The 12,133-nt window shown below is 40.7% G+C and overlaps 1 protein-coding gene across 1 annotated transcript; it reads left to right on the forward strand.

The window, feature by feature from the left end:
• Nucleotides 1–2,231: 2,231 nt before the first annotated feature.
• Nucleotides 2,232–9,116, forward strand: atp6v0ca (ATPase H+ transporting V0 subunit ca). Its single transcript, XM_083930712.1, has 3 exons — nucleotides 2,232–2,451; nucleotides 5,371–5,554; nucleotides 7,968–9,116. Exons 1-3 carry the CDS (start codon nucleotides 2,376–2,378, stop codon nucleotides 8,170–8,172), a joined length of 465 nt encoding a protein of 154 aa, XP_083786838.1. The 5' UTR covers nucleotides 2,232–2,375; the 3' UTR covers nucleotides 8,173–9,116.
• The last annotated feature ends 3,017 nt before the right edge of the window (nucleotides 9,117–12,133 follow it).

The raw sequence follows: 12,133 nt of genomic DNA on the forward strand, positions 1-12,133 counted from the left end.
ATTCTTGTAACAGGAACAGGTCACATGACAGAGTTATGACCACTACCAATAGCTTTCCTTGAAGACACGCAGCAGAGAGGGTGCTGACAGTCATGTGTGTGCAGCACATTTTCTGTCTGCTCTGCTTTCACTTTTCATTCCTGTTTAAGATTTAAGAACATTCTCATGACACAGTGAGACACTTGAGGGAAATCCATTTTAAAAAACGTCTTTAATCCTCAATAAAATGTTATTGTACCATGCCGTGTCTGCCTCCCTGCATACATGTCTCAAGTAGTTTAGATGTTTCGCCCCCAGTACACAAAATATAAATAATTGTTAAAATGTCAAAGTGCTGTCCTGTTTTGGGGCTTCTAGACCACACCATCAACCAGATAACAATGTATGGAATATATGGAGGAGTTGATAAAGGAACTTATCAACCTTAACCTTCGGACACAGAGCTTTCTCTAGAACTGCACCCCGACTCTGGAACTCTCTCCCCCAGCCCATCCGCGACTCTCCATCACTCACAACATTTAAATCCCGTCTAAAAACCTTCCTTTTCTCACAAGCCTACAACCTCCCCTACCCATAACTACATTCACTCCCGGCCTCCCCCCCCGACTCCCCCCCCACACTCCTTCCGCTCTCCTCACCCATTTCAGCCCCTCCCCTTGACCCCCCCCCCCCCCCCCCACTGCTCTTCAATCCATCCCCCCAACCTCTATTGTTGTACCTGTTTCTACTATCTGTCTGTATCACCATTACCCCACGCCCCCTTCGCCTTGCTTCCCTGTCATCCTTGTCTCCTGTTGTTTATCGTCTGTATATACTATATGTCCTACTCTGTAAGCGACTTTGGGTTTCTGAAAAGCGCTATATAAATAAAATGAATTATTATTATTATTATTACTTATAAAAATCCCTCATAAACCCTGTGTATGAGTTGGAGCTGTAGTGACATTAAAACCAAACCCCTCTCATTTAATCTGATGCTGAGTGTAATTATTACTGCGGTCGATTCTACTGGAGCCTGGGAATGAATCTGCTTTATCTGAGGACTCATTCAAAATCAAAGTTGTGCAGAGAAGTCCCCATGTGTCATGTTAACTCTTGTGAGATAACAATTTATTTTACAATGTATCGTTCTGTCTTTAATTCAGAAAGAAATGTGGCCGTGGTGACGATCAGGAATCCTGTGCAGGACATCACTCCAATTAAAATGTTCATTCATGTGCAGTCAGTTTGGACAGACGCTGTTCCTCAGCGTGCACACGGTTTTGTGCTGTTGTGTGTGTGTGTGTGTGTGTGTGTGTGTGAGTGTCAAATCCAAAGTAAAAATAAATAAATCTCTGGTATAATGTTTCTGGCTGATAAGTGATGTAGTCTGATTTTATGTAGAGCCTTCTGCTCTGATCTCTCAGTTTAATATACACAATGTTTTTGGGATCTAATGATAATCTTTGACCAACAAATTGTTGTCCACCAGTGTTTTATGATCTCTATGTTGTTGTCTTTTAATCTGTTGGGTTTCCATTCGCTGTTTTTTCTGTAAAGCACTTTGTAACCTTGTTAAGAAAAGTGCTATATAAAAAGGCTAAGCCCGGTGTGTATCTTTTTTATTATTACCATGAAGTTCCAAACTATATGTGCTAGTTTTATAGGAGATGGATTAATAAAGGCGAAGGCGAAGATCATGACATGTTAATCTTATACAAAAACATCCTTTTATAAACCTTAATAAAACCAGAGGGATGCTGTGAGAGAAAAATACATTTTAGGGAACTAAATTGTGTGTGGTGTGGACACTGTGTTATTGTATTTTCTGTTGGCCTCTATATCACTCTTGTTCAGTTGTTGTTGCATTTAATAATAGTGCAAACACGGTGTTCATGGTTGGTTTGACTACCTATTTGATATCTAAGAATGAACACGGAGTGACTGTCAGCTTCTCAACTGCAGTCAGTCCACTTGCAGCAGAACATACCATAAAGCACACACACTACAAAGCACTAATATCGTATACTGTGGTATAACAAACTGCTATAGAAAATATGCTGCTGTGAAAATTACTATCAAAGTACAATAATCTCAAAAATATATTTTACGGTGCAAAAAAACCCAACAAGAGTTAGCTACGTCAATCCTGTTAAGTGTCGAGCACCCCCGCGTCCACACAAATGGACCCTTCCGAGGTGGTTGGTCATGTGACTTTTTCCGTTTCGCCATTTTCCTCTTCTACACCGGTGCTCCTGCTGGCCGCAACGTTATCACCCCCCTCTCTCAGTGTTTTAAACCTGTCGGTGGGAAAAGAAAAGGGGGAAAACCTAAAAAAAAACATTTAAAAAGATAGTCTTGTCTTGTAGCTGTACCGCCCCGAGAAACGTGCGAGAATGTCTTCCGAGGAGAGCCCCGAGTACTCGCCTTTCTTCGCTGTGATGGGAGCCTCTGCGGCCATGGTCTTCAGCGGTAACTACACCAGCTCCTTCATCCGACACCTCCACCTTTATATACTGTCATAACTTAGCTTAGCCACATGGTGACGATATGAGAAACGACCGCACGTTGGTGGGTGTTTGGAGACACGGTGTCGCGGTGTTAGCTGAGTCGGTCACGGCTCTCACACACACACACACACACCTGAAGCCAGGGATGCGAGGCGAGAGGCGGGGGGGAGATTTCCTTCCACCCGCCATCAAGCTGCTGACCGTTAGCTCCTCGCCCTGCTAATTAACACTGTAGCTTAGCAACCTTCCGTTATATCATATAAAGCTATGATGCTGTCTTCTATGACGCAGACCCTCGTTTGAGGTGGCAGCTGCCATCTTTTTAATCTGTCATAATGAAGTTATATTTACAGCACAGGAAGAGTTCATATCTTCATGGATTATATAATAAATACGCGTTGGGATTAATCCAACCATGTTTCCCCATTTGGTTGTAATGCATTGTTTTACAGGGTCAGGGCCAGCCAGCATCAAGGCCTAGACATCAGTGTGGGAAATAAGAGGATGTTCATTCACGTTTGGCATGTGCACTAGAGGCGGGGTACACCCAGCCTATCACTGAGGAAATAACGTGATGTACATCGTGCTCTTACAGCGTTAACCAGGTGATGTCCATTCTTGCAGACTGTCTCCATAATGTGAAAATCATTGATGGTTTTATGATGACATCAGGTGACACTTAAGAAAGTAAATCCAGACATGCACAGATCCAGCTTTTGTATCTGTCAATGTACAGTTAGGATACTTAAACCCAGGGTACTATCTATCTACCAATCCAGTACCAGTGTGCTCTCTTTCCCAAATTAAAAATAGTACAAATCTGACTACCACACTGGTGTGTAACGTGGATAAATGTTTAAGCAATGTAGCATTAAGCCAGGGATTGAGGGATCTGAGTGTGTGGCCTGTCGTGCCTGAATGAATGTAACTAAAACTACACTAAAAAAGAAACTGTGTTTAATGTGGATCAGTCACATCCTGGCTGACACCCAATTGGCTCAGTCAGTGCATCTGTAATTAAATCTAATAGTTTTATTTGAGTATAAGATTAAATACCTGTTACTGCCTGTACACCTGTTTAACATGAACTTCATGTTGGGACTATCCTGCCCAAACTTCGGTCTGCTTGAACTGTTGTGGTTCATATGTTAAGGTTGTGAAACGATGGCATATAGCAGGATGGGGGGAGAAAAATCTTCCCAAAAATGGTTAGAAATATTACCTCTTTATCTTGCGTCATCATTTTGACACTGCATATCGTCGTTACTGTATCACAAAGCAAATAGAAAGCATATTTTTGTCTTGTGTGACACAGCACTGACTGAAGGCTCTGTGTGCTTATGGTATAGGAAGTGGTTTATAACAGAGACACATTGACACAGTTAAATTTGTTTTGTTTTTTACAGCTTTGAATTAGAGAAATAATATGCCCCTCAGTAAAATCTCAGTGATGTAAAGTTTACAAAATGTGAGCTGATACTTAATAAGCAGTCAAGACAACTCAATCGAGCACAGGTAACATTTTTGTAAGGCTGAAGAACAACTGGACATGTGATGTGCATCCATATTCTTTATCTATGGGATGCACAAGAGGGAGCAGGCAGTGTAGAATAAGCCCACAATGCATTGAAAATAAGAGGGGAAGTTAGGTTGTACTTTTATGCATATAAGAACTGCAGAAAAAAAAGTTGATATGAATTTTCTGGGTATGGCCTTTTTCACCATGAATATAAATAAAAGAGCTGCTTGCTACAGAGCTGTTACAATTGTTGGAGAAAATGCTGGGTTGCTTATTAATACGTTAATTAGTACATAGCCCTCAAAAGTGTCAACACACCCACATCAGCAAGTGAGGAGTGGTGGAGTGGTGTTGTGTGATTTATTTATTCATTCGTTCTAGCAGGTCCTCATAATAAGCAGGTAACATCCTGTATTCAGAGTCGCTCTCTGCCCGTTGTCATCAAAGTCATGATAAGGTCCAGGTAACAAAGAATAGAGCTGAACACTGTCGATTGCCTATTTCTTTTTTCATTGAGCTCGTCGACCAATCAACACCTCTCTGACACACTCAACTCAACAAAAGCTGAACTTGGGTCTTCCAGTCTTAATTTGTTTGCACAATGAAAACATTGTAAAATACAAGTATAATATATAATAGAATATATAATAAGTCTATGCAAAAGTCCTCTTAACACAAAATAATTAAATCTTGAATAATTATAAACGTCAGACAACATGAAAACAAAACAATGAGCAGGTAATCGAAACAGCTATAGGTAACTTGAATGAAAAAATGTAAACTGTACAGAAAAAAGAAAAGGGCTACTGTATTACTGCAACTGCTGCCAACATGCTTGCAGTGGCCTGTGATGTCCAGTGTAAATTACAAATATGTGGCAAGCAAATGTCAGTGAAATGTGAGGGCACAGCAGGGCGGAATGGGAGACTTAAGCGAAGCTACCATTTGTGACAATAGTCCTATCAAATATTGAAGTGGGTGAGGTTGTATGAGGTTGCAAGGCTCCAGAGTACAAGTGTTAATCACTTTGTAAAATGTTTCACTTCTGGTTTGTTTGAAAATAGATGCACTAGTGTGATTTGCAAGTACATCTCTTTATATGTATATATAAAATCACTTTAATTTTCTCAGTTATTTATGGTTTGGCAGCAGAAACTGGCAGTCTAACATCTTCTGCTGCTTCATTTTGTCTGTTGCCTACACGTCCGCTGTGAACAGACATTATTCTCACCCAGATCCGTCCAAATCCATATCTTGTCTGGTTTGGGTTGAGTTGTTTTGTCAGGAATCGTTTGTAAATGAAGAATAATCTCTGACTGAAGTGAACAGATGCATTAACCGGAATACTGCTCTCTTACGCAGCATTAGGAGCAGCGTATGGGACAGCGAAGAGCGGCACAGGCATCGCTGCCATGTCTGTGATGCGGCCAGAGCTCATCATGAAGTCCATCATCCCCGTGGTCATGGCTGGTATCATCGCCATCTACGGGCTGGTGGTGGCTGTGCTGATAGCAAACAACATCTCTGAGAGAGTCACCCTTTACAAGTAAGATGAACCCCTGATACAGCTCTCGATTAGAACTGTTTCAATCATTTCTTCATTAACAGTATAAATATTTCTGCATGAAAAGTGAGAAACAGTATTTCATACAGCGTCTTCTCTATAGTTTGTATGCTTTTTGAGTTGAAGCACACACATAACCCCCTCAACTCACAAACACAATAAAATAAAGAAATCCTCAAAATCAACTCATTCAAAGAGATTTATAAATAGACCTTAAGCTATTTCTGACCACCTACAGACATGTTTTTAGGATTTAAGAAAAGTACTCTTTGAATCCTAATTTGTGTCTGATGTTGTTAAATACTTAGAATTACATTTACTCCTTCTCCCATATTAAAATAATCTATATATGCAAATATTTTTAATTTCAGAAGTTGAACTGTTGGGGAAAAGATGTTTCCTACTTCATTGTTAAGTCCACTCTGTGTATGTGCACTGGATGGTTTAAGTTTCCACATCACACTCGAGTGAGTGAGTTTATAAATCCCAGTTCAGACCAAAGATTTTCAACGTGACAAAACTGTTACAGGTGAAAGTTGCAGAGGTGTGAACGGACTTGTCTCGTCTGGACTCAAACCGGCTGATGTTGTCACCTGGACTCAACTTGTCAAACCGCAAGCAGCTGGTTATAGAACGTAACGCACGTCACCTGTTGCAACAGCCAATCAATTCTCGGCAAAGTCTGCTGGTCATGTTACTTACCAACTGTCAGCTGGTTGAAAAGGCCGTTTTTGACGGAGGCTCAACGAGCGTGTGTGAGAGGAAAAAAAGAGACGGAGAGAGAGGGGGTCAAGCGAGCAATACAATGAATAAGGAGAGCGAGCGGCGTAATCCAGAACAAAGCAGTGAATCTAGGAAATTAAACGTTATTTTCACTGTTTCCTCAAGACTAGAAATGCAGCTGTAGCGAGTATCTCACTGTCTCTGTCCTCATTTATATTTTATAATGCTACAAATTTTATCCAGCTACCAAAAAAGCCTGAAAAGTCGGTTAGAACGAAAGTGCAGAGAGGCGTTGCTATGGAGAGTAAATGAATTGGCAGGTTTCAGAAAGGTTGCAGACGCGCACATTGCAAGTAGTTGCACGTTTTAACTCGTCAAGTATTGAATCTTTGGTCTGAACTGGGCTTTGACTCCACCAGCTCCTAAAATAATTCAGGATGTATAGAAGTCTGAGAATATGACCCTACTTCTCACTTGATTTCTGTAATGAGTTTATTGTCTCAAATGCTAGTTTCAAGCAGCCTGATTTTCATTTAGTAAATAAAAAGGTACATGCAGCTTGTCTACCTTGTGAGCATGCATAGCGTCCACGGGTGGGTCATCAGGTCAACGCTCTTGTCTAAATATGGTCACTTCTGGCTAAGAAAAAAAAAGCAAGATGGTGACAGCTAAAATACCAAACTCGAAGCTTCAAAACAAAAGTCCACAAATAAATGGATGACGTCGCTGCAAAATGTACGTACCAGAAACCCTGTTGACTTCTTCCACTTCTTCCTTATTTTCCATAGACCAATTATTGTCTTAAGTGGGAACAGGGGATGTTCAGGGGGAGATAACATGTCAACACTATATGCCACATAGAAGTGATTTACATGATCTGAAAGCTGAAGATTCATTTGAGATGCAGCTTTTTCATCATAATTCTTTAATAAATATTGTATATTGTTAGGTGCCTATTCAGTGTTGTTTAAGGAAATTTTCTCTACACATGAAGGTCATTCTCATGCTCTATTATGCCTCATACGTTGTTGCAGCAGTTTTGGGGTTGATACCATTTGTAACAGATTTGGTGAAATGTAACCATTTTTTAGCACTCAAAAATGCCACATTATGACGCTCAGACCTTGATGAACATCATAGAAAATCCATGCTGTCATTCGGTGTAAAAAAGAGTGTGAGCTCTTGCGTAAACTGCTCAGAAACCCCCTTATTGTCAGTATACCTAGGAAAGCCTAGGAAATCAGCCCTCAGTCCCTAGTTTGTGGTTGTTAAGTTTCATGAGGCTGTAATTATTCTAGAGTTCACAACCGGTCATTTTATACTGTGAGCTCAAGGTTAAAAAAAAGGCTCTCACTACGGTGAAATGGCTACTATGGGAATTAACATCATCTCACATGAATACAACTGGGCTCATTGAATCCACAAGAGTCTCAGCTTTTCGGTCAGACCAAATTAATGCAATTCAAGACTGTCTAGGTGGCCTGGTTTGTTAGCCTCAGCTCCCTCACCTGGATGAGGGAGAGATGATGAATAACACCAACAAAGATTTTTGCCATTTAAATGTGCCCCCCTGACCCGAGACACTACCACATATACACTGATAGTGTATATGTTTCAGCAAGTATTCTCTTGTGCAATGACGGTGCTCTTTTCTTTGTTTTCTCTCCAACAGGAGTTTCCTGCATCTCGGTGCTGGTCTGAGCGTGGGCCTGAGCGGTCTGGCAGCCGGGTTCGCCATCGGAATCGTGGGCGACGCTGGTGTGAGAGGCACCGCCCAGCAGCCCCGGCTTTTCGTGGGCATGATCCTGATTCTGATCTTCGCAGAGGTGCTGGGGCTCTACGGCCTCATCGTGGCCCTCATCCTATCTACAAAATAAATGTCCGAATCAAACACCATCTCATTCATTCCACATCAAAGCAGCAAGAACAACTAGGAGATTTTCACCTACTTCCATTACACCCCGTGGGTCTGACAGGATGGGATGGCAACAGAAACATGTTGGCGGTCAACTTAACAGCGGTGTCCTCAGTAGATGTGATCTATCCATGTTGTTTAAAGCCATCCTGTTATGTCAGGTCTTTCGAGTACTGAACGGGCATGAAGATGTATTGGTTGTTGTGGGATGATGTGTGGACAGTCTGCTTGATTTGTTGTCGATCTTAACCTGTACAGTGATCCAGAGTCCCTCCACCCCCTGTAAATGTAGTAACCAGTCTGTGCTGTGAGTGTGAGTATCAACGTTTAGCCCTCTGCCAATTCCCCCCCTCCTTTGATTTTTGTTTCTGTTAGTGGTTTTGATCTTCGTTTCAAGACCGCTGAAGAATCATGCACACTAGTATTTTGTTATTTCATGTTCTTTTCGGGACCATTTTTGAATCACAGTGGAGAGGAGTTATCAATACATTTTTTTTTTTCACTATTTATGGAAAGTTATGAAGATTTTGACTTAAAGAAACTGTCTAAATGGAATACTGTTTATTGAATACCCTATATACATAAAAAATATATAAATGATCTGTGTATAGTTAGATTAATTGCACTGTGGGTAATTGTTCTAAGTGCTTGGAATTCCTCTGGATGTAGTGTGATTATTAATGGAGGATGTCCACATGTTGACATGGGGTTGACAGTGTGCGTGTGTGCGTGTGTGTGAATGACCTGAGTGCATAATGCGTGCGAGTCTTTATGTTTAATATGACATTCTCAAACACTAGTATCGTTTACCTGTAGTGCTGCTGTCTTGATTTTCTTGTTTGTTTTGTTTAAGGTGAGAGCTCACTGTTCAGCCATGCCTGTCAGATTTCCAAATAAAACTCAACCTCCTCCAGAACATCATTGTCAGGACTTGTTTTTGGTATGATATTAAAGGGATGACTTAACAGTACCAACAAAATTTAGACCTTCAGAGTCTCAAGCATAAGGTGAAAATAGAAATGAGTTATTAAATAGATGGCTAGATGAAAAGAGAGAAGATCACAAAATGAATACAAATTATTCTGAGGTGGATGTGTTTCTGATGTTAATGTTTAATTAAAAGCATAATTTGATATGCTACACGTGAGTGACAGGGAATTATTACCAGCCACGACAGCAATGCTGGTATTGATTTTACCTTGTGACTCTTGCCCCATTCACACTGACTTTTTGTTGCGGGGCTGTTGCGCTTTTATTATGCCCTCCCGTCTTTGTAAAAGGAGACTGAATAGGGGGACCGATCTGTTGCACCTCTGAGCCTGCAATGGAAGTCACCAACGAGCCACGACAGCGAGCCAACATCTGTGTGAATGGGAAAGCCAGCAGGACGGCACGCCACAGCAGCGATGCACAGGTCGACCCACAGGCAGGTCAAGAAGTGACATTGCAGCGTTCAAAGTAGTAGGGGCGTAAACTAGGGGGGGGGGGGGGGGGCAGGCCTCTTCCCTGAACTTCCAGTGCCCTTGCTCAGACCACAACCACCTTTGAACTTGACCTTCACTGTGAGCTCCACAACTCACCTGTAAAGTTTCATGACTGCATCTCAGTTATCAGACTATTGCAGGCATTGGTTCTGTAAGGTACTAGCCAGATATGGCGTCATGGCTCACAATGTGGTCTCCAGATGCTTTACCTTATTCTTGAGTTCATCTTCATCTTGAATACATATGTAGTCCATGTTTACCCCCAATTCCTTTCATCAATTCTAAAAAAAAAGTTATCGGACTAAGGACTCAGACAATTCAGACCAATCGAGAGCTGCACAAGCCAGGGAGCCCGATCAGCACAGCATCTAAACTGTCTTTGATGACATATCCATGAATTTTATACATATTCTGCACCTGAAAAAAGGACTTACTGCACATATATGTGTTATATTTGAGCTCACAAAAAGCAGTGTGAACAATTTTGTTCTCGACCAGCTGGGGAGCAGCACTGGCCCGAGTTCACCTTGCAATATACCAAACAGAAAAATAATAAGGGCAAATTAAGAAGACTAGATGCATGACATGATCCACAAATATAAAAATATAAAAAAAAGAAGGGCCATTTGGCATGACTACTTTTTTGTACTTTAAACAATAGTCTGGGTATCTTCCAATGTGACAGACACTTTAGGTCAAAAATCCCTCTTTTGATAATCTTCCACTGTGGCTCAGCAGGGAAAGACGCTGACCAGGGAAACAAAAAGAGGGAATTTCATACCAAGAGTGACTTCTGTAACTCAGAAGTCTTCACATAGACAGTTTTGAATACATCCTGGCACAAAAAGAGGAATGCAGATTTAGTCCCCAATAACCAGAGGCAGATAAATGCACAAGCTGCAGCCTAGGGGCCCCATGTGCAGGGGCCCAGTATTGGCCAAACTATTTTAATTTTTTTTCAATTTACTACACTGGGGGGAAAAAGACTTTCCTCCTACTGGGGCCCTTAGAAATATATAAAAAAAAAATACTGTAGGTCAGTGATTGGATAGAAATGGGACACATTTATCCAATCAGCTGTCATCATGTGGCCGGGTTCATAAGGTCAGTTTTGTTGTCAAATGATCACATGACTCACTGTTACTGGACAGTACAGCAGCAAAGTGTCAGAGCATGAGAAAGAAAAGCACAACGACTGAAAGAACAACGGGATCAAGATCTACTAAAGAAAATTCCTAAATTGACAGGATTTTTCAAGGTTGCGGACTCTAAGCTGATTTTGTTCTGCTTAATGATGCTGCTATAGATCTAGTCTACTGGGGGATAATACTTGTCCTGATCCTCTGAGCTTCTCTCCTCTCTGTCTGTATCATTCATGTCTCATCAATGCATGTTACTAATTCACTTCTTCCCCAGAGTTGTGGTGGTGCCTGCTGCCGTGGTCCTGTTGTCTTTGAGTCTGTCTTTGTCTCTCTCTGTCCATCTCTCTGTCTTTTCTCTCTTCTTTTCTTCCTCCTCAACCGGTGCAGACAGATGTCCGTCCTCCATAGAGCTGGGTCTGTTTGTTCCTGCCTGTTAAAGGGTTTTTGTTGCCACTGTGTACACAAATAGTTGGGTCTATGTAAATCATAGATAAGTCATAGAGTGTGGTCTTAACCTACTCTGTAAAGTGTCCCTTTTGTTATGATTTGGCACTGTACATAAAATTGAATTGAAATGAATTCTTCTGTTCTAGGTTTTTTTTCTTTCTGATAAAGCATGATTAATAAGGTGACCACCTTAATCCGCCACTGCCCATAACTTACACTGAAAGCACTTTAGGCGGGATCTTTTAATAGTCAGTATGAACAGCAGGCAAAACGTGTTTCAATGTTCATGGAGGTACCTGTATTTAGACAGACGTGAAAAATTTGGGGATGTATCCTTTAAGTACATTTTATTTCTACTTTAGTAACATTTTGAATGCAAAATTTGTATTTCATTTTTATGTTTGTGGTGTTGATGGTTCTGAATACTTCTTCCATCGCTGAATGTTAGATAATGATACAACTTTCTGAAAGGGGGCAATCTTTATAATAAGCACTTTTGATACATTATCATCTCTGTATGTAGTTATTGTGTGATGCTGTGCTGGTACATTTACTTAAATAACACAACAAAATACTTCTTCTACCTCTGAATAAGACAGCCATACTAAAAATATATATATTTCATCATGTTTTCACCATACAATTAGTTTTACACAAAAAAACAAATACAGAAATAGACAAGAACAGAACAAGACAGTTATATATAGAGGGGAATAACAAAAAGAAAATATGTAAGGCTTTACAAATTCCAATTTTGTATTGCTTTACTATTTAAGTCCATGTAATGTTTGAATATAATGCCTAAATTATATTTTAAATGTTGTATATGTGGTTTCTGTTTAGTCTATTT

This window comes from Echiichthys vipera (assembly GCF_963691815.1).
Source record: "Echiichthys vipera genome assembly, chromosome: 17".
NCBI classification, from domain to species: domain Eukaryota; kingdom Metazoa; phylum Chordata; class Actinopteri; order Perciformes; family Trachinidae; genus Echiichthys; species Echiichthys vipera.

Bases quoted from the DNA above. Each gene is read 5' to 3' on its own strand.
- atp6v0ca (XM_083930712.1), top strand. From the start codon at position 2,376: ATGTCTTCCGAGGAGAGCCCCGAGTACTCGCCTTTCTTCGCTGTGATG. The intron at 2,452-5,370 runs GTAACTACACCA...TCTCTTACGCAG, and splicing joins TGCGGCCATGGTCTTCAGCG to CATTAGGAGCAGCGTATGGG. The intron at 5,555-7,967 runs GTAAGATGAACC...TCTCTCCAACAG, and splicing joins GAGAGAGTCACCCTTTACAA to GAGTTTCCTGCATCTCGGTG.